The sequence below is a fragment of the Physella acuta genome, unplaced genomic scaffold, assembly GCF_028476545.2.
Source record: "Physella acuta isolate Inbredline_101_S28 unplaced genomic scaffold, ASM2847654v3 ptg000672l, whole genome shotgun sequence".
Classification (NCBI taxonomy): domain Eukaryota; kingdom Metazoa; phylum Mollusca; class Gastropoda; family Physidae; genus Physella; species Physella acuta.
Window position 1 is genome coordinate 211,929 of NW_026732191.1, and position 20,595 is coordinate 232,523.

The 20,595-nt window shown below is 34.9% G+C and overlaps 3 protein-coding genes across 4 annotated transcripts; all 3 read left to right on the plus strand.

Moving 5' to 3' along the window:
* Window positions 1-3,590: 3,590 nt before the first annotated feature.
* On the plus strand, window positions 3,591-4,183 carry LOC131949058 (dCTP pyrophosphatase 1-like). The gene has a single exon (XM_059310820.1). The coding sequence runs from the start codon at window positions 3,656-3,658 to the stop codon at window positions 4,112-4,114; it is 459 nt and encodes a 152-aa protein (XP_059166803.1). The 5' UTR covers window positions 3,591-3,655; the 3' UTR covers window positions 4,115-4,183.
* A 2,869-nt stretch (window positions 4,184-7,052) lies between these two features.
* LOC131949081 (uncharacterized) lies at window positions 7,053-10,760 on the plus strand. The gene is made up of 4 exons (XM_059310845.1): window positions 7,053-7,222; window positions 8,572-8,634; window positions 8,804-8,999; window positions 9,924-10,760. Exons 1-4 carry the CDS (start codon window positions 7,169-7,171, stop codon window positions 10,049-10,051), a joined length of 441 nt encoding a protein of 146 aa, XP_059166828.1. The 5' UTR covers window positions 7,053-7,168; the 3' UTR covers window positions 10,052-10,760.
* Window positions 10,761-11,665: 905 nt separating this feature from the next.
* On the plus strand, window positions 11,666-20,046 carry LOC131949080 (uncharacterized). Of its 2 annotated transcripts, XM_059310842.1 has the most exons (6): window positions 11,666-11,769; window positions 13,992-14,067; window positions 14,597-14,805; window positions 15,663-15,876; window positions 18,138-18,197; window positions 19,280-20,046. In XM_059310842.1, the coding sequence occupies exons 2-6, from the start codon at window positions 14,001-14,003 to the stop codon at window positions 19,348-19,350; spliced, it is 621 nt and encodes a 206-aa protein (XP_059166825.1). In that variant the 5' UTR covers window positions 11,666-11,769; window positions 13,992-14,000; the 3' UTR covers window positions 19,351-20,046. The 2 variants fall into 2 exon arrangements, with proteins under 2 accessions (XP_059166825.1, XP_059166826.1); XM_059310843.1 differs by lacking the exon at window positions 13,992-14,067.
* The last annotated feature ends 549 nt before the right edge of the window (window positions 20,047-20,595 follow it).

A 20,595-nucleotide genomic window follows, 5' to 3' on the forward strand; every position in this document is an offset into this window, starting at 1 on the left:
ATTCCATCTATAACATATACGGAAATTACTATACATTTTATCTTATATGTTGTGAGAAAACTAGAAGCCGCAAAAGGGAAACACACTGCTACCATCCTTTCTAATGCTATTAACGTCACAAAATGAACGCTGAGACAAACCGTGTATTGGTTCCATCCATAAATATACGTTGCGTAGTGGGTAGCCATGTTAAAATATGAATACAAATCAAAATAATACACTATTTTAGGGATACTACCCACCAGTTCAGTTATAGAGAAACACAAATCAGACACTGCCAGTCCTGTTAGAATTATGTTTGTTGATTTGTTGAGTCCACTATACTTTAAAATGATAATTGTAAAAACATTCCCTACAATTCCAGAAACAGAAATAATATGAGTGATTAAACAATTTAAAACCAAATTTGCTGTCACGACCGAATTGAAAGACACGTCACATATTGTACTGGACACAATATTTATCACAGTGGTGGTACTTGTTGTCTCGTCCATGATTTGTTATCGTTGAATCTGTACAAAAAAGGTCCAATTGTTAATTTATTAACAGTAATATATAAATAATACTATCTAGGCCTACATATATTGCAATATAAAACAATACGAATGCATTATTAAGTTTTACATATGACGAATTTCTGTAATAGAAATATACGACAACTCAAATTCGGGGGTGGGGGTTGAAGCAGACCGCACCGGGTGACACAATTTAAGGGGCTGACACAACATGGACACATCTTTAAATAATCGTTAAACAATGTTTTTTACTTTCTCGTATACATAATATAGAGGAAGTTTTGTAATCATGCAAAAAAATCGACGTTCTAAACCCCTCTGTGTCAAAGAAGTTAGATTTGCTATTTTGTCGTGCATGTCTGTGTGTGTGTGTCTGTGAACAACATACGTTGAGTACCGATTCAGTTATATTGACAAAATATAAGTTCCGTTTCAAATCTGTAGCTTTGTTTTATCTTCTGAATGCTTTCCAGTAACCGGAATCGGTATTTACTCTACTTCGTGCTTCCCAGAAGCCTATATCTTGAGAACAGTTTGAGTGATGCGAACACAATTTTACACAAAAGTATTTTGATTATTTTGAATATTTTCAAAGAGTTAATAAATCATCTAACTACGTAATATTTTATGTTATAAAACATTGTCTTGGCCTGCATCAAAAGTGTTAAATAAATAAGTCCGGTAGAAGAGTTCGAAATTTTGCTCGCAAATTTCCGAAGATGACTGGCGAAACACAGAAAAAACAAGTTAAAAAAATCTTATGCGTCTCCGGAAATTAGTCAAAGTTTGATACAAAAAAGAGAATTAGATCTTTTAAATAGATGTGAAACTTAAGTTCTCAATGAAAGTAGAATAAGTTCCACTTTCAGTTACCCTCAATTGCCGAATAGCTAATACAGAACTACGAATATATATATATATATATATATATATATATATATATATATATATATATATATATTCATATAAGCAATGTATGTTAGTTTGTCTGTCTTTCATGTATTACTGCACCTTTCATATGATAGCCATGAAACTTTGGAGAGTTGATAAAAGTATTCCAGGAGAGATTTCTGTGCGAAAAAGTTTATACGAGAAAGTAAAGGCTAGATAATTATTTTGAGAAAACATATTTTATAGCTTTCAATCAAAATACTTTAAATAGAAGTTGTATTGGTGTTCTTCAGTTGTGTTCAGTAGTCGATAACAATGCAATCAACAATAATTCAACATCGGTTAGCCTATAACAGATAATAAGTAATATTAGGGTATAAATATAACACACATCTCACTGAGGAAAATCGGTTACTTATTTTTATACCATAAAGTATTCAAAAAAACAGCAGTGAAAACATATTTTTAAGCATATTTAAAATAACATCGTCATTACAAAATTGAAAGTGTACTCAAAATAATTGACAGAATGAGAATCATTTAATTGATTTTGCGATTACTCGGTAAAAATGACATAAAAATATAACTATTTTAAAAGTATTTTTTTCCGTAACAGATGGTGTAATTAATTCTAGTGTTGGAAGGGATACCTTCCAATTAAGTTGAACGTATCAACTTTCTAGCGCTATTTAGGCCGTTAACTCCGATTTCATTCAGCTGTTCTTTTTGGATTTGCATCCATACTCTTTGTCCAACCAAGAACAAGCTACAAGGCAGCAGTTGTTCGATTTTGAAGATCGCTCACATAGAAGAATTGTTTTCCCCAGCTATCGAGCCTCAACTATATATATATATATATATATATATATATATATATATATATATATATATATATATATATATATATATATATATATTTATATATATTTACACGTAAGTAAATACCTACCACATTACAGTATGTTTTACGTCAAGTTTTAAAATGATTACTTCCCATTATGTATTCAAACGTCCAAGGGATACAATCATTTTACCATATTCCAAGAAATATTTTAAAATCCAGAAAAACAATTAAAAGTATTAAGAGTAAATAAAAGACTTTAAATTTAAATAACCATAAGGTTTTCCAGGTGGACGGCACTCTTTTCAGGCATTGTTTATGGAGTATATAGATATAAATACTTGGCCCACAGGGAAATAGAGATACAGAAGCACGAGAATGCTATTAAATAAAAACATAGAGTCAAGATGGAGGCAATTAAAAAGGAAAAAGAAAATGCTGAAATGAGTGCATTGGGAAAAGAGGCTGGAGTTGTCTAAATACTTGTGTCCCAAAATACTGGCTGTCTTGTTTTGTGGATGAGTTGTTTAATAACCTGAATAGTTATAAGTTATACAGGATAGTATGCATTAAACAAAGTTTAACAGTAAAAAAAAAAAAAAAAAAAAAAAAAATTAAAAAAAAAATTAAAAAAAAAAAAAAAAAAAAAAAAAAAGAATTTTTTTTATTTTTTTTTTATATAAACCAACATGGCGAGTCCAAGCTAAAAGTCAGAGGATGTCTACGGTCAAAAGCTCGACCGTTGTTTATACAATGGTCTCATAAAGTTTGTTACTGGAGTGGGAGTAGGCATTGTCTTTTCAGCACTATTTTTCAAGCGAAAATCCTGGCCCGTTATTTTGGGAGGTGGCATTGGTACTGGCATGGGCATATCTGATTGCAATAATGAATTCAAATCATATGGATTTAGAGAGACACCATCAGATAAAACAAGTGAAACGTCTTGATATACATGCAAGTCTCTTAGCAGTCCACTTTTTTTGTGTGGCGATTGCTGCACTTATAGATCAAGCTTAGTTGGATTAAACCTATTTATTCTGATGTTATCTTTCAATAAAAGTTGCAATTAAGTTGTAAAAAGATTTGCCTTACATCTTTGCTAGGAGTCATTTATTGATGGATGCCCCTAAAGAATTGGAATGATTTCCAAATAAAGCATTTGTATACTAATTGTGATGTATTGTTGATAAATTTGAGGGTGATAGGTCTTGGTGTGTTGTGAACATTTAGGATTTGTTCCTTTTTAAAGTTTTCATTTGTATTGTTGTTAACTTTCGAAAAATAACCAAAATAAATTATTTTTTACTTAAAAAAAAAAAAAAAAAAAAAATTAATAATTTTAGGTGCTAGCCGCTAAGCTAAGGAAGGGAAACAGTAACAGGGCTATTCTCTCTATTTCAGCTTTTCAATGGAAGAAGTAACTAATGTTAACAAACAAACAAATGAAACACCAAGTGAACCAGGAAGTGGCGAGAGTAAAGATAACAGAAATGAAGGCTTCTGTTTTACAGACATGAGTTTGGAAAGTTTGAGGAAGCTAAATGAAAAGTTTATAAAAGAAAGAGAATGGGATAAATTTCACAGCCCTCGAAATGTCCTCTTAGCCATGGTTGGAGAAGTAGGAGAATTAGCTGAGATTTTCCAATGGAAAGGGGAAGTAACTCAAGGTTTACCAGAATTAAGTGAAGAAGAAAAGGTGCATGTTGGTGAGGAGTTGAGTGATATACTCATCTACCTTATAGACTTTGCAAGCAGGTGTCACATTGACCTTCCAACTTCTGTTGTGAAAAAGATGGAGGCAAATGCTATAAAGTATCCAGTAGAGAAAGCATATGGTCAGGCAAATAAATGTACAGATTATAAATGAGAGATCGTCTTTTCGTATTAGGAAGTTGTATTTGTAAACTTGAAATTGAATTGATGTCTTTATGTTATTTATAGAGGCGATATTAAAGATTGTTTAAAAAAAAAAAAAAAAAAAATTTAATAATTCCTCTTTTTTCTTATATAAATTCATTATGTTAAATCCTTAGGTTTCACAGATGTCTGAAATTATGTAAATGTTGTCGATGTTTCCCGTTCATGTCCACGACACATGGGTTAGACGAAGAGGAGTTCATCTGCTTCAGATACCTCGGCATTTGAAGAATTCGTGAGGTTAACATTGTGGCCAGCCGTAAGGTAAGCCATAGCGACGTTCCACTGATTTTGAACCCGGATTTGAACTCGAGACTCTCGGGTTAGCAGTCTAGCTCTCTAAAAGCTGCTGTCCATTTATTTTGAGATGTTTATATCTACATCACTGTAAGTGGCCTGCTATATAAATAGGATATATCGATACGCGTTTATTTATTCTTCATTGTTAGTTTGTTACTTTCTCGTATATACGAAGTATAGAGAAAGTATTGTAATAGTGCAAAAATAAAAAATCGAGATTTTTACAAATCTCGACGTTTTACAGCTCACTGATACGGAAAAACATAATTTTGCAATCTTGTCCGTATGTCTGTGTGTCTGTGTGTGTGTCTGTGTCTGTGTGTCTGTGTGTAAACGCGATTACTTGAGTACCGTTACAGCTAGGTTGATGAAATTTCATATAAAACTATTTTATCAAAATCGTAGATCCGTTTCCATTTTTGAGCGATTTCCGATAACCGGAAGTGGTACTTTTTCTAATTTGAATTTTTTAAAAGCCTATAACTTGAGTACTAGTTCAGACAGATAAATGAAATTTCACATGTAAAAAAAGATCTAATTTTCTACCTTCTGTTAAATTTTGAGTAATTTCCGTTGACCGGAAGTACTAATTAACGCTAATTCCTATTTCTCAAAAAACGCACGTAAATTTATAAAGTACTAATAATATCCCGCGCTATTACGCACATTTTATTAGGCGTTCACTTGGTGTGCAATTCTTTTTTTTACGAGATTCCATTCTATTATAAAAAGTTTAAGTAATTAAAAATGGATTACAAATATTGTCTATGTCTTGAGTTGCCATCCCTCGTAGTTTTATATTAGAATATTCGAGAAAGTTTAGGGGAGATCACTCCCGGTTTATTTAATTCGGGACTGTTCGCTTTAGCAACAATGAGCTTAACCGACTCGACAACGCCGACCTCGGAGCTTGCTCAGAAAATGATACTATTATTTTCTTTTAATCCCCACATTATTTCAGCTCTATTTATAAACTCATACCCGTCAAACCACATACTCTTCACTTCACATCATTTTAAAAGAGTTTAAATTTCAGGGTTAAAAACAAATTTAATTTAGACATTTTACTTTATGTATAAGTTGTCGCTAAACCAGAGGCGTAGCGAGGGGGGGCGGAGGGCGGACTTATGTCCCCGGCGCCGACCTTAGGGGGCGCCAAAATGGGTTGGAAAAACAAATTGAAAGTTTGGGGGGGGGGGGGTTTGCAAATCGAAATTCTGAGGGGGTTGCAAATAGAAAGTTTGAGGAGGGGGTGCAAATCGATAGTTTGAGGGGGGAGGGGGGGGCGCAAATCGAAAGTTTGTCCCCGGGCGCCGCGAAGGGTCACTACGCCTCTGCGCTAAACTGGACACATCAAGGAAAAGATAGCAATGACGGTCAAGGGAGACGTGGAGGCGCACAGTGGGGAGAAGCAGCTGGCAGAGGCAGGACTGTCATGGGGGACTGCCAGGTAGCAGCTGGCAGAGGCAGGACTGTCATGGGGGACTGCCAGGTAGCAGCTGGCAGAGGCAGGACTGTCATGGGGGACTGCCAGGTAGCAGCTGACAGAGGCAGGACTGTCATGGGGGACTGATAGGTAGCAGCTGGCAGAGGCAGGACTGTCATGGGGGGCTGATAGGTAGCAGCTGGCAGAGGCAGGACTGTCATGGGGGGCTGATAGGTAGCAGCTGGCAGAGGCAGGACTGCAGTAGCGTAGCGAGGGGGGGGGGAACTTATGTACCCGAACGCGCCGACCTTAGGGGGCGCCAAAATGGGTTTGAAAAATAAATTGAAAGGTTGAGGGGGATGCAAATCGAAAGTTTGAGGGGGTGCAAATCGAAATCTCGAGGGGGGGGGGGTGCAAATCGAAAGTTCGAGGGGCTGGGGGGGGGGGGGGTTCAATTCGAAAAATGTGTCCCCGGGCGCCGGGAAGGGTCGCTACGCCTCTGCAGTACTGTCATGGGGGACTGCCAGGTAGCAGCTGACAGAGGCAGGACTGTAATGGGGGGCTGACAGGAAGCAGCTGACAGAGGCAGGACTGTCATGGGGGACTGACAGGTAGCAGCTGACAGAGGCAGCACTGTCATGGGGGACTGCCAGGAAAATTGCCGGTGACCAACACAAAAGGAAGGAGCTTTCTGATGTTCGGAGCCCCGAGTGGTTGCGAGTTTTCTCTATAGATTGTATATATAAATAAAAATCACATGAGGTTTGATAAAGTACCCAAAAGGGCAATAAACCCATTATGACGAAAAACCAGGAATTTTGTTATTTTGTAATTACATTTAAAAAAATTCAAAATTGTGTTTGTCTTATTTTTAGACAATAAACAATAAAAAAAAAAAAAGAAAAGCTTCTCCCCCTTTAATATTGACATCAACAAATAATGATGGCGGTTAGAAAGGGGAGGTAATAGAATTGTAAAACACGAGTACAGTACCTTAGAAGCACCACATGAACTGAGCTCAATTGAATGTTGTATTACCAAAAGCTATTTTTAACTCCACGAATGTGTGTAAACTAACTTTGTGTTCATCTGTGTGTTGTGGGATGGGAAGGGGTGGGACGTATTTACACAACCAATGCTAGGATACCTGGGAACGACAACAATGGACGCCGGATCATACACACGCTAAACTTTGTAAACAACAATCGTTCCTAGACTTTACACAATCATATTAACACAAGCAATGGTCGCAGTTTAAACTAGGTTCAATGACCCTCAATGGCAAAGAAAATCGAAGTTTGGAGACAAAATGGTTTTAAAAGTAAAGAAGAGGTTAGTTTAAATATTTTATCTGATCGATTTAGTTACACAACTGGTGTGTCCAAGTAAAGTTAGTGTTAGCGTTCTCCGGAATAGAAGGTATAATGGGAACTACTCCAATTAGACAGTTTAGCATTATGGCAATTATTCCTTAAGAGAATCCCGGTATTATATGAAATATTCTTCTTGTCACGTTAAGTATTCAAATTTAGAAGGGTGCTATAATATCCCATAATCCAATCGAGAAGGATAATATTATGTCATATTTTCAAGTCTGAACAACTTCTAGATATAATATCAGGTGTCAAAATAAGTCATTTAAAATAGAGAAAAGTATTGTTGTACGTGTGTGTTGTATAAATAACGTTAAATGTTTACAACACCCAGGTGCACTGACCATATTGTAAGACGTGGTTTTACATAGTGCTACACACCGGTGTGTTAGAGTGTATTAGGTAACCTATCTATCACACGAATTTAGTCCCTCTGTGTAAGCGTAAATGGTGTGTATTTGTTTTACATACCCAAAATAGTGTGCTCGAGTACAGTAACCATTATACTGGATTAATGTCAGAGTTTGTTTTAGCCATACCTTTAGAGAGGGTGGAAACATTGCTCTACGAAGCAAGTTTATTGCCCCACCCCCTCCTTTTTTAACGAAATAGAAAAACAACAACATATATCTTGTGTAGAGAATGTACATATTTTTCCCAAAAAAGTCCGCCCCTACCCCCTTCCCCCCTCCTCCCCCACCAAAATTTAAAAGCGACCCCCCCCCCCACCCCGAAAGTAGCAAGTTCCACCATTCTGGAGAAAAAATATTTGAAAGAAACACTGGTCAAGATGGTGCTGTTGTAGTTGCGAAGAGATTTTATCAGTGGAGCGTGTTATGTTATTTCAAGTAAACGATAAACACACAATACTGATTTAACTACTCGGACGATATTTCGATTTGACCCTTTTTATCCCTGACAGAACGTGCCCCCGGTCTTGCCTCAACCAACCGGCGGGCTTGTTGCATTGAGTTATATATAATCTCAAAACAATAATATAAACAATCACCTTTCAGGCGGTCAGTCCACATTATAACCACGCACGCACACTATTGTGTGTCGTGCCTTAACCCTTCATTATCATTAACGATATTTAGTTAATTAATTAGCTAATTTATTCAATAATGAGATTTAACATTTCCAGTATGATGCTATAGCAGTATGCTTAAAATTTTTAAAATTATATATTTATATTATTAAAAAAAAACTTGAAAAAAAAAAAACATTACCAGATGTACATTTCTTCCGTCTTTGTCATTACTTATTATTTAATAGAATGCATAGGTAATTTCCTTTTTTTTTCCGCAGAGGAAGTACTACGAAAACTTTGAGGAACTGCTAGATCTACGTGCCAAAACTTACGCCAAATTTGTAGGTGAATCAATATGTGTTACAACATTTACATTGGTTAATAGTTAACATCTTCAGTCCTAGATAACCGCATCTGTGATGTTGGTTAAATAAACGCCATTAGGCTACCCTGTAATATAACAACAAATCTTTTAAGTAGCAACATATATTTTTTTACTTTGGTTCCTAGAATTGGACACCAGTGAACCTGTTTCTGCCGGATAGATTAAAAATCTTGCACGTGGAGAGGCTAAAGAACACGAACTCTAAACTTCCGAGTTTACCAGTTGAAAATCTGGGTAAACAAGAACAGACACAGAGTGCCACGCCACCAGAGAGGCAGGCTGGGCCGTCCCATATGACGGGGAAACATATATCATACGAGGGTATGTGCTTTATGTTTGTTTTCTAAATGATTTAATAGACTGTATTGGTGAGGTTAAAAATATATGTGGACGTATACACTTTGTTAATGTCAACTGAATTTATGAACGTCAAATGTATGAATTGTCTTGGACAGTGTGTATGGACGTCAGTGTTATGTGACGTCAACTACGATGACGTCCATTCTATATGTTGACGTCAACTACGCACACATATATTCTATATGTGGACGTCAATTATACGTGTGGACGTCTATTATACTTGCGGACGTCAATTATGCGTGTGGACGTCAATTATAAGTGTGGACGTCTATTATACTTGCGGACGTCAATTATACGTGTGGACGTCAATTATGCGTGTGGACGTCAATTATACGTGTGGACGTCTATTATACTTGCGGACGTCAACTATACGTGTGGACGTCAACTATGTGTCGTGACGTCAACTATGTGTCGTGATTTCAACTAAACGTATGAATGCCAAGCATACGTGTGGACGTCAACTATATATTATGTGGATATGTGTGGACCCCATCTGTATTTACATCGTCAAGTTGATGTAAAGAGAATGCACATTTTTAGTATTGGCATTTTTTGTTCAATCAACATCAAGTTATTTATGTACATCGTTGTTATTATTGTTATTATGCGCATCTATGTGTTGTGTAGACGTCGAGATTATGTATGTACGTCAATTTTAAGTGAGGACGTAACAATTATGTAGAGACGTTAAGTTTGGTTGGTAATATGTCTGCATGGCAACTTTGTGTAGTGACGTCAATTTCTATGGACGTCAACTTTGTATTAACTTTATTCCCTACTCATAACTCGCGTCAATTTTACATGCGGACGTCAAGTTAATATGATGATATCAACTTGATATTAATATATTCTCCATATTTAAAACACACCGCTTTCCTTCCCCAGAACCAAAGAAACTGGACCAAAAGCTGGACACAAAACAATCACATTCTGGTCGTGACAGTAGTTCCAATGACGAGAGTGGTAACGAGTTGTCGAGTTCTGAAAGTTCCATCAACGACAGCAGCGAATGATCAACGGTGTAGATGTATGTGTTGTTTTGTTAGTTTTCATAGTTTACCGTTCATGCATGGCATCGTAAAGATGAATAAATTACTGAACTTTTGGTGTTATAAAATATTAGTGTAAGTAATGCTTGTGTAAGATATAGAAATGTAGGAATAGGACGAACAACTGCAATTACATAATCACGTAAAATAATGTCTACGTTTTATTTGTAGTGTGATGTGAATGTGTAATTTTGGATGTAGAGTTGCGAAAGTAAAAAACATGAGTTGTTAGTGTATAAATGTAATATTAAAGTAATGTTTTTGCGTAAGTGAAATGGTAGAGTGAAGTACCTGTGTAAAAGTAAGTGACGATGAATGCATGTGTGTACGTGAAATTGCGAGGGGATGTATATGTCTAGTTTTTATGGTTATTAATGTGTACATGTAAAGTTGCGGTGATAATTATAATTCTAATGGACTTGACATGTGTATATATAAGTGTGTTGATCAGTCATGCATTACATATCCTAGTGTAAATTGATTTTCAGTTATTCTTGTTGAGCGGTTGTTTTTTTTTCGAGTTGTAGAACTTGAACTGTTAGAAAAAAATAGAATGGGTTACGTGCCATTTTTATCTGCATGCTATTTAAACATAATATATATTACTATTGTTAAAAACTATAATGTATACATTATTTTCATTAATTTATTTAAAAAGCTTTCGTGTTTTTGATTCAACTTTACTTCAATATGGAAATAAATATTTCAAAAGTAAATATGTTATTTGTATATGATTACTTTAAAATGGTGGACGGTGTGGTCGACGTAATTGAGAATGAACTGTGTTTTATATGCACCCTTTGTCTTGGGAACTGACGGTAAAAAGATGAAGTATTTTACAAGTAACATTACATCATTATAGTGAAGCTAAAACATGCAAACTGAATGATTTACATTACATATATATATATATATATATATATATATATATATATATATATATATATGTATATATATATATATATATATATATATATATATATATATATATATATATATATATATATATATATATATATATATATAATATATATATATACATAAGGGGTCATCCATAAATGACGTCACGCTTTTTTTGACAATTTTTACCTCCCCCCCCTCCCCTCCTTCACACGTCGTCACAAAAAGTCAGACCCCCCCCCCCTAAAATGACGTCACACCTCAACCTACAACCCCCCTCAAAATTGCAGTTGAATTTTTTTAAAACATCGATATTTTTCCAAAATCTTGTCTAAACTATTACAATTTATTAAAACAGTTATCTAAAACGCGAAATAACGTCTAAAATTCGTTTTCTAACATTGCTTTTTTATAATGCAAAAATGTGACGTCGCAACATCTGAACCCCCCCCCTCCCCCTCATCACACATCGTCACAAAATTGCGGACCCCCCCTCCCCCCTACGAGTGTGACGTCATTTATGGATGACCCCTAAACACATTTATTTATAGCTATTTTATTAAAATTATACTATTATATTATAATAGGATGGATAGTTTATATACTCTCTAAACAAAATTGTTCTCATTGTGCTACTAAAAAGTCACGTGAATGCGTATAACGTCATTGGGTAAACAAAAAATGGCGACTCTCCATTCCGCTGTCATCTAGAGTCTATAATCTAGATCTAATAAAATAATTGTATTTACATCAGTAAAAAGAGGAAATATTGTATAATTACTGTAAGTAGTTTGTTTACATCGACAGTGTTTTTCTTTAAATTTCAGACATTAGTTAATTTACATCAGGTTTTTTTTTTAATTTAGGCGGTCGATGTGTTGCAAATTCAAATATCTATGTATTATAGATCTAGATCTAGATCGGATATATTAGCAACTATACAGTGGAACATATTCTTTTTGTTGAGTCTATCTAAATTTTAAGTAAAGTGCATAAACTCCATTGTAAATTAAAATTATGGAATGACACCTAATCTAGCGTGCTATATTTTAATTTATAAGCATATATGTAATGTATATATATATATTATATATATATATATATATATATATATATATATATATATATATATATATATATATATATATATATATATATATATACCTACCTATATAATATATATATATATATATATATATATATATATATATATATATATATATATATATATATATATATATATATATATATATATATATATATATATATGTATATATATATATATGTATATATATATTACAAAATATGTTTCTGTTCGTAAATGTGGATCTTTAAAAAATAGCAGAGAGCACTAATTGCTAATTGTTCCATTGAGTTTCCAGCTAAATTGATATAGGTTTCGGTAATGAAGTTAGACCTTACCAATGGAGCTGACCTATTTGACAAGAATCCTTCCATCTTATTGTTGAAATGGATAAAAAAACTTTTTATTTAGATTTTGCGATCAAAACTTTTTATTTAGATTTTGCGACGATAAAAACAATTTAAAACAAGTTAATTAAAAAGTCTAGTGACATTTAAGCGCAATTTCCTTATGTTATCTAATAATAGCTCTGTCGTAGCGTAAATCAAGAGCAGGGTTAGTAAAACCATTGGTTAAAATACATGTTTTATTTACAATAGAGTTACCTGACTAAAAATCATTGCGCGCCTAGCTACTGAACGTGATGACGCAGCCATTTAACGTGATGGCGCAGCTATTGAACGTGATGACGCGTGTGGTGTGGTTGGATAAAAATGCCTACTAATTCGGTCCAAATTTTAATTAATGAAAAAAAAATTTTGTGACCGAACGATAGGATATTTTTGAAAACTTTCTTAGGCAATATTGTCCTAAATTATGGCAGGAATCGATTGGTACATGTTTCAAGTCGCTAAGTGGTCTGGTTGCCAAGATATGGGCCAAAAACTGCATTTTTTCGAGGTTTTTTGGCTTTTCCGAGAAATACATGAAAGAAACCCGGATTTTTTATGGCCTATGTTCATCCTCGTAACTTGCTTAACATAATTGCTTTGGAACTAGTCCTCGATACTGCTTCGTTGAGGAGGAGATACGACTTAAAGCTGCGGACACACATTCATACATTCATCCATCCATCCATTCATCCATCCAGAAATGACGGGTTAATAAACGCAATTCTCCAGAATGGAAATTGCGCTAAAAATTAAAACTTAAGCCTAAAAATAATTCAGAAATGTAATAGAATTTTTGAATCAATGTAATAAAAGTTGCAAATACAGAGAATGTTACAATAATTTGTTGAGTTTAAGGCTACATTTCTATTTATTTTCATCAAGCCTAAGTTATATGATGTTTCACTTTCGTAAGACAAACATTCATTGGCTGTACAAGAACTCCGTGTTTGATTTCTGACAGCCCCATATCATAGTTGTTTGTTTAAAAACTTTGCAGATAATGTTTTTTAAATAACAATGCAAATTTATACCATACGTCCTAGTTCTGCCATTTTTTGTTTTCAATAAAATTTATGCTACCTATCGAAAAACAGGATGCCGATGTTTATGTTGACATAACACGCGGAAACACTTTTTTTTTAAATTTTATAAATTTTTATTTAGTTACCGAATATAATTTGTAAAGTCCTAAAAATACCACAAGGACAGGATTTTATACGTCGTGTATGATATTTAAAATAATCAAAGAGCCTCTCAAATACCTGTGAGACTTTTCTCGCTCATGTCCATTGGTAGGGTTATAAGGCAAAGCAAGGTTACCTTACGAATCTGTACAGTAGAGTTAATCTGCTTGAATGACCTTGATATATTTGTAGAAAATGTACAGTTTTCCTCATAAATAAACCTATTGTCAAGTCCACATTATATTAAACTGTACAGCTCGAGATTTAGAGTGGCAAAATTTATGACGATTTTATTCTATTAACCAATCTAACAACAATGTAAATAATCCTTCATATGTATACAGAATCATCAGATGAATGAAAGAATGAACAATCACGTGATACTTTCAATACGTCTTTTTTGTATCTTTAGTCTTCTAGGTAGGTATCTTAGTTTGACAATACTAATATAAAAAAAACAATGTTCGCAAAACTCTCTCTCTCACTGTGTCTCTCTCTCTCTCTCTCTTTCTCTTTGTCCGCAAAATATTTTCACAGGCGATCAATTACACTCAAACTAAATCGCTACTTAATACGGTCTCAAACCCAACTCCGTTTGTTCAGGTGCCTCACTCATGTAAAGTACATTTAAACACAAAAATTGACATATATATGACAACAACTTCACATCGTAAAGATGTCACAGATACACGTAGACTCTGCTTCGCCTGCTATTTTGAGCTATATGATCAAAAGAGTAATCTTACTTTTAGGAGACTTTCTCTTACTATATTAAGAATCAACTTTTTATGTATAAGATCATTGTAATAAGTAATTTTAAATTGTTTTGTCATGTGGGTAATTTAACTTAAATCGTGTATTAAATGTCAACGGCATTCAAAACATTTATTTTTAATTTCTGATATTTATGAAGAGACGTCCAATAGTCAGATATATTTTATCATTTCAGATGGCACTCTCAGCTTTGCAGGATTAAAGATGACAATCGAGGGGTATGAAAAAGAGTGCAAGGGTGTCACCGACTGTGTCTACACCGGTCGCATTTATGGAAACATAGTGGGTGATTTCAGTCCCAATAAAGGTGGCTGCATATGGATTTACTTGGAGAATTGTAATAAAGATAAGGATTGTTCTCACAATTCAGGAAACTGGTTTAAGGTGAGCTCTGCATACTATATTTAATACGAATTTTAAAGATCATAGGTAGGTAAATCGGCTAATCCTAAAGAATTATACTCTTTCTCTTTGTAAAGAGTGTATGTGAAGTATTTTTGTCTATGGCTAACATAGACAAATATAAACCTGCCCAGCCAAAGCAAACCAAACCAAAACAAAACAAATCGAAGCTGACAAAACAAAACAAAAAAAAAAAAAAAAACCAAAACAAAACAAATAAAAACAAAACAAAACAAAACAAAACGAAACGAAACGAAACGAATCGAAACGAATCGAAACGAAACGAAACTTAACGAAACGTAACGAAACGTAACGAAACGTAACGAAACGAAACGAAACGAAACGAAACAAAACAAAACAATACGAAACAAACCAATACAAAACAAAACACAACACAACAAAACAAAACAGCTGTAGCAATAGCTGTAGCTGTAGCTGTAGCTGTAGCTGTAGCTGTAGCTGTAGCTGTAGCTGTAGCTATAGCTCTAGTTCTAGTTCTAGCTGTAGCTGTAATTATAGATAAAAGTGTAAGTATAGTTATACGTAATGGTATAAGTATAGGTATAGGTGTAGGTGTAGGGGTAGGTGTAAGTGTAGGTGTAGGTGTAGGTGTAGGTGTAGGTGTAGGTGTAGGTATAGGTACGGGTACGGGTACGGGTACGGGTACGGGTATGGGTATGGGTATAAGTATGGGTGTGGGTGTGAGTGTGGGTGTGGGTGTGGGTGTGGGTATGGGTATGGGTATAGGTATCCCTATATTTGTATATACATATATACATATACAAATAAATGTATTTATTAATTAATTCATCTACATATTTTGGATTGGTTTGTCTTAGGAATGCTTGTTCCCAGGGCGCTGTTTTAGAACAGGGTGTAAACAAATTAGTGATGATGATCACTGCTGCTGCGAAGATGAAAGCAATCCCTACAAATTCAGATCCCGTCCAGAATTCAAGAATTCCTGGTATCGACTGGCATCATATGAATCGTTACCATGGGATCATAGAGCCTATAATGTCAGCGAAAAGTTCGATGTCTCAAATCCACCAGGTAATTTTAAAAAAATAAACTGTGTGGCGTTTCCAAGTTTTCTTGACAGGGTATAAGGAAAGTTCATTAGGAAAGAAAAACAATATTTTATTTCTAGAGATAAATTCGACGAATTCTTTCTTTTAAAAAAAAAAGGTTCCAATAAGATATGCAAAACCCTGCTTCCCACAAGCTTCGACTCTGTTTAAAATGTATATGCTTTTGTCTTTTTTTTTACTTTCTCGTATACATATTATAGAGAAAGTATTGTTATCGTGCTAGAAAAAAATCGACGTTTTACACCTCATTGAGTCGGAAAAACATAATTTTGCAATATTCTCAGAATGTCTGTGTATGTGTGTGTGTGTGTGTATGTGTGTCTGTGAACACGATAACTTGAGTACAGTTACAGCTATGTTGATGAAATTTCATCTACAAGTATTATATTAAATTTGTAGTTCTGTGTCAACTTTTCATCGTTTACCGGTAACCAGAAGGGACACTTGTTCTGCTTTAGATTTTTTAAAGCCTACAACTTGAGTACTATTCCAGATAGATAAATGAAATTTCACAAGTAAAAAATCTAATTATCTCTTTCTATCGAATTTTGAGTCATTTCTGATGACCGGAAGTAGTAATTAGTACTATTTCCGATTTCTCCACAAAATAAAACCGCAGGTGAATTATTATTACTATTATTATTCCGCACATTTTTTGGCGTCACTTGGTGCACAATTCTTTTTTCTACGAGATTCTATTATTTTTTTAAAAGTTTAAGTAACTAAAAATGGATTCATGAAAGCTTGTAAAAATCACGTTCATATCCCGAGTTGCCATCCCTGCGTAGTGTTATATAAGAATATTCGAGACGGTTTAGGGGAGATCACTCAAGGTTTATTTGTTCATCTGCTTTATATATTTGTGTGTATGTATGTGTGTGGTTTTATGGTCTGTTTGCTTTTTATTGTGTTGGTGCTATTGTTGTAAGATAGCAATTTAAACTAATTCCTAATGACGTCTTGTTTTGAAATTTCAAACTCGACAAATATACAAACCTCCTGACTATCTTTACGTCTGCATTTATATTTCCCAGAGGCGTAGCGATCCTTCCCGGCGCCCGGGGACAAACTTTTCGATTTGCACCTCTCCTCAAGATTTCGATTTGTTGCACCCCCCCCCCCCCCCCCCCCCCTCAAACTTTCGATTTGCATCCCCTCAACCTTTCAATTTATTTTTCCAACCCATTTTGGCGCCCCCTAAGGTCGGCGCCCGGGGACATATGTCCCGTCCCCCCCCTCCCCCGCCCCGCCCCCCCACCCACCCCCACCCCCTCGATACGTTACTGATATTTCTTAAGCCCTTAGCTTTTTAAACTAAATATTCTTAAATACCAAACTAAAAAAAAAAAATCATATTTTGCAAAAAGTATCGGCAGAAAATGCAGCCATGAAACTCAAAATTTACAACCATGATTATATGACTTGTATAAAAATAAAAGCTAATAATTAATGACCTTACGCTAAAATGTGTCTTCGGAGAAGATGACTAGATTTTTAAACAAGAGATTTAATATCAGAGTATTAAAGGTATAAAGAAATTGTTAACCAAAAACACCAACGCTTATCATTGAATATTGATTGTTCAGCTAATGTAAACATTGGACTTCTGATTTATCAGCTTTTAACTAGAGTCAGAGCAGTTTGAGAACATGCTTATTTAGGCAGATGTTTTCAGTAGAGATTAAAATAATATTAACGGTAGCATTATTTCATTAAGCCACAATGTTGGACTAAGTTCATTGTCTGTGATATATACATGAGGGTATAGATGAAAAAGGGACGGAGTGGTCTAGCGATAGAGAGCTGGACTGCTAACCCGTAAGTCTCGAATTTGAATCCGGGTTCAAGTCAGTAGACCGTCCCTGAGTCCACCCAACTCTGATGGGTACCTAACTCACGTTAAGGAAAGTAAAGGCGGCTGGGCATAGTGTTGACCACACTATCTCTTCATATGCCGAGGTCACAGAAACAAGTGAACTCTACTTCACTTGCCCCATAGACCGTCAGGTTTGAAAGGTAAACTTTACTTTTTACTTTTATAGATGAAAACCTCATGTGTATTTTAAATTGTCTGCAAACATTGAACAATATGTGCTCTAACATGATTTATGTTATGTTGTCTGCAAAAACGTGCGTTGAATGTTGTGTTACGTCTTTGGTTAACACTATCTTGAAATTACCTTATCTGTATATAAGCTCTGTATTAATTAAATTTACTTGCAGTGGCATTGAGAACTAATGCTTTTTCGGCCTCCACTAACGGAAAACTCCAGCTACAAGCAGGTAGGTAGTCCTTCGTCTGTTTAATATTCTCTGATAAAATTACATTTTAATGATCTCTCAAATGTAACATGAAAAAAATGTTAAAATATCAAACACTCACGTATACGTTCACCCAAACACACTTACACTTACACCCATACCCACTTATACACACACACGTTAAATAAATGGATTCTCTCAGAACAAACGCGATTCTTCGAGTTAACTTTAGTAATTTATTCATATTCACACACAGCTCAGACAACAGGTCTTGTCTCTGGCTCTATCTTTAGTTCACTTCTTGCTCATGTCCCAGGTTTTGGGGAGCTGGTGACAGATTGTTGATAAATGATTACACGCCGGGCTTGTACCCGTTTGACCACGGGTGTTTACCTGTTTGACCACGGGTGTTTACCTGTTTGACCAGGCGTGTTTTGCTGGTGTAGCTACGCCAAACGCCGATCCTCACTGTTTTTAACAAACTGTGTTTGTATCGACTTGATAGCAGGTTTTGCCTTTCTGTTGAATCTTGAGTACTTTGGACTACTTAGACGATGTTCTAAGTCCCACTCCCTGTTAAGCTGTACGAACTTGTCAGATGCGTATTGTGATCTAGTGTATCGGTACTTCTTGATTTGGGTTTCCAAATTCAAGTGCCGGTGCCTTGGTCACTATAATATTATCGCAGAGGCGTAGCGAGGGGGGGGGGGGGGGGGCGGGGGGTGCGGACCGCACCGGGTGACACCATTTAGGGGGGTGACACCAAGGCGAAAAATAGCAAAACATATAGAGAAATACTTGAGGGGGTGCAAATCGAAAGTTCGACGGCGGGGGGGGGGGGGGGGGTGCAAATCGAAAGTTTGAGGGGGTTGCAAATAGAAAATTTGAAAGTTTGTCACCGGGAAAGGTCGCTACGCCTCTGAGGGGTGACACCATTAAGTGCCGCACCGGTGACACCCGACCTCGCTACGCCACTGTATTATCCTGAGTGGCATCGAAAATATCAGACCTAATGTCTAGTACATTTATATTAACATAATATAAACGTAGTGTGCCATATTTTATTAAGAATGTATAGATATTTGAACATTTGTATTCTACAGATCCTATCATAATCTGCGTCGGAGCAATCTTGGTCATGTTCACGGAACTGCTAAACAAAGATTGGATTTAGTCTGAAGTGTGGTTGTTTAGCTTTTTGATGATACTCATGGTATTGTAGCCACTACAATGTTTTTTTTTTAACCAGATCCATTTTGGTGTTTTCATTTTTTATCTATGTCTAAGGAAACACGAGATTAATTAGTTTCTGTAGTTATAAACCGCTACGGGATTAATTTATTTTATTGTGTGTTCATCACCAAAAATAATCCTGGGTAGAGCATCTTTGTTTCTACCCACCTTTGTTTAAACTAAAATTGATCTTGAAACCCCAGCAACCTTTATAGGTCCTGGACTCCTATTTCAATTGTTTTAAAGGTTTTCAAACCAATTTTTAAGATTTTTTTTTTAATTTTTTTTTTTTAATGTTCGTCTTCTACATGTCTTCTCAGCTAATTCCTTAAACAGCCTACCACAGATTCAACACACAGTCCACTATAGGTTCCACACATGGATCAGCACAAACTCCACACATAATCCACTTTGGTTCCTCGCATATTTTACGCCTGGCTCCTCACATTTTCTCATAAACAAATGAGCTTAATTTAAAGACGTTTTACCCATCTTTTGTGTACGATCTTTTTGTGTATTAGGATGAAATAACATTAAAATACCTCTTACATATTGATCTTGTAACTATTAAAATAGATTGTATTTGTATATACATGCACACAAACAATATTGTAAAGAAACATTCAACAATAAAGGCAAATGCAAAATATTGATATTTTTTGAGTAACTATGTTGTTAATAATATAATAAAATGTGTTTGCCTAAGGGTTATGCGCGTTAAAAAATTCACCAATATCCTGATTTTTGGCTAAATGGGTATAGTACTTTCGGATACTTTGCTCTTTTTTCTATTACGAAAATATAAACTTTAACGAGAAAAAAAGGTATTGTGTGACCTCATTATTATTTAAAAAATAAAACAAATATAAAAAAAAAAATTATAGCAAAAAGTTTTTGAATGCACTTAAAAAAAAAGAAAATAAAACTAATTTGCTTTCTTTAATCAGTTTTTAATAAGTTTTTGTCGCTAAAATATGTAAAAGATCTCTTGAGCAGTCAAAGTTTTTATTACAGAAAGCACATTAGTTTTACTTTTTTTTCAGTGCATTTGAAATCTTGTCCCTAAACAATTTTTTAATATTTGTTTTATTTTCTATATTTAGTGATTCCTAATTTAAGAAGTCGACACGACTAAAAATATTTGCTTCAAAACAGAACCAGTAGCTCACGATATCTGAAATATGAT

Bases quoted from the DNA above. Each gene is read 5' to 3' on its own strand.
- LOC131949080 (XM_059310842.1), top strand. From the start codon at position 14,001: ATGAATGAAAGAATGAACAATCACGTGATACTTTCAATACGTCTTTTT. The intron at 14,806-15,662 runs GTGAGCTCTGCA...GGTTTGTCTTAG, and splicing joins ATTCAGGAAACTGGTTTAAG to GAATGCTTGTTCCCAGGGCG. The intron at 15,877-18,137 runs GTAATTTTAAAA...ATTTACTTGCAG, and splicing joins CGATGTCTCAAATCCACCAG to TGGCATTGAGAACTAATGCT.
- LOC131949081 (XM_059310845.1), top strand. From the start codon at position 7,169: ATGGCAAAGAAAATCGAAGTTTGGAGACAAAATGGTTTTAAAAGTAAA. The intron at 7,223-8,571 runs GTTAGTTTAAAT...TTTTTTCCGCAG, and splicing joins GTTTTAAAAGTAAAGAAGAG to AGGAAGTACTACGAAAACTT. The intron at 8,635-8,803 runs GTAGGTGAATCA...TTTGGTTCCTAG, and splicing joins CCAAAACTTACGCCAAATTT to AATTGGACACCAGTGAACCT.
- LOC131949058 (XM_059310820.1), top strand. From the start codon at position 3,656: ATGGAAGAAGTAACTAATGTTAACAAACAAACAAATGAAACACCAAGT.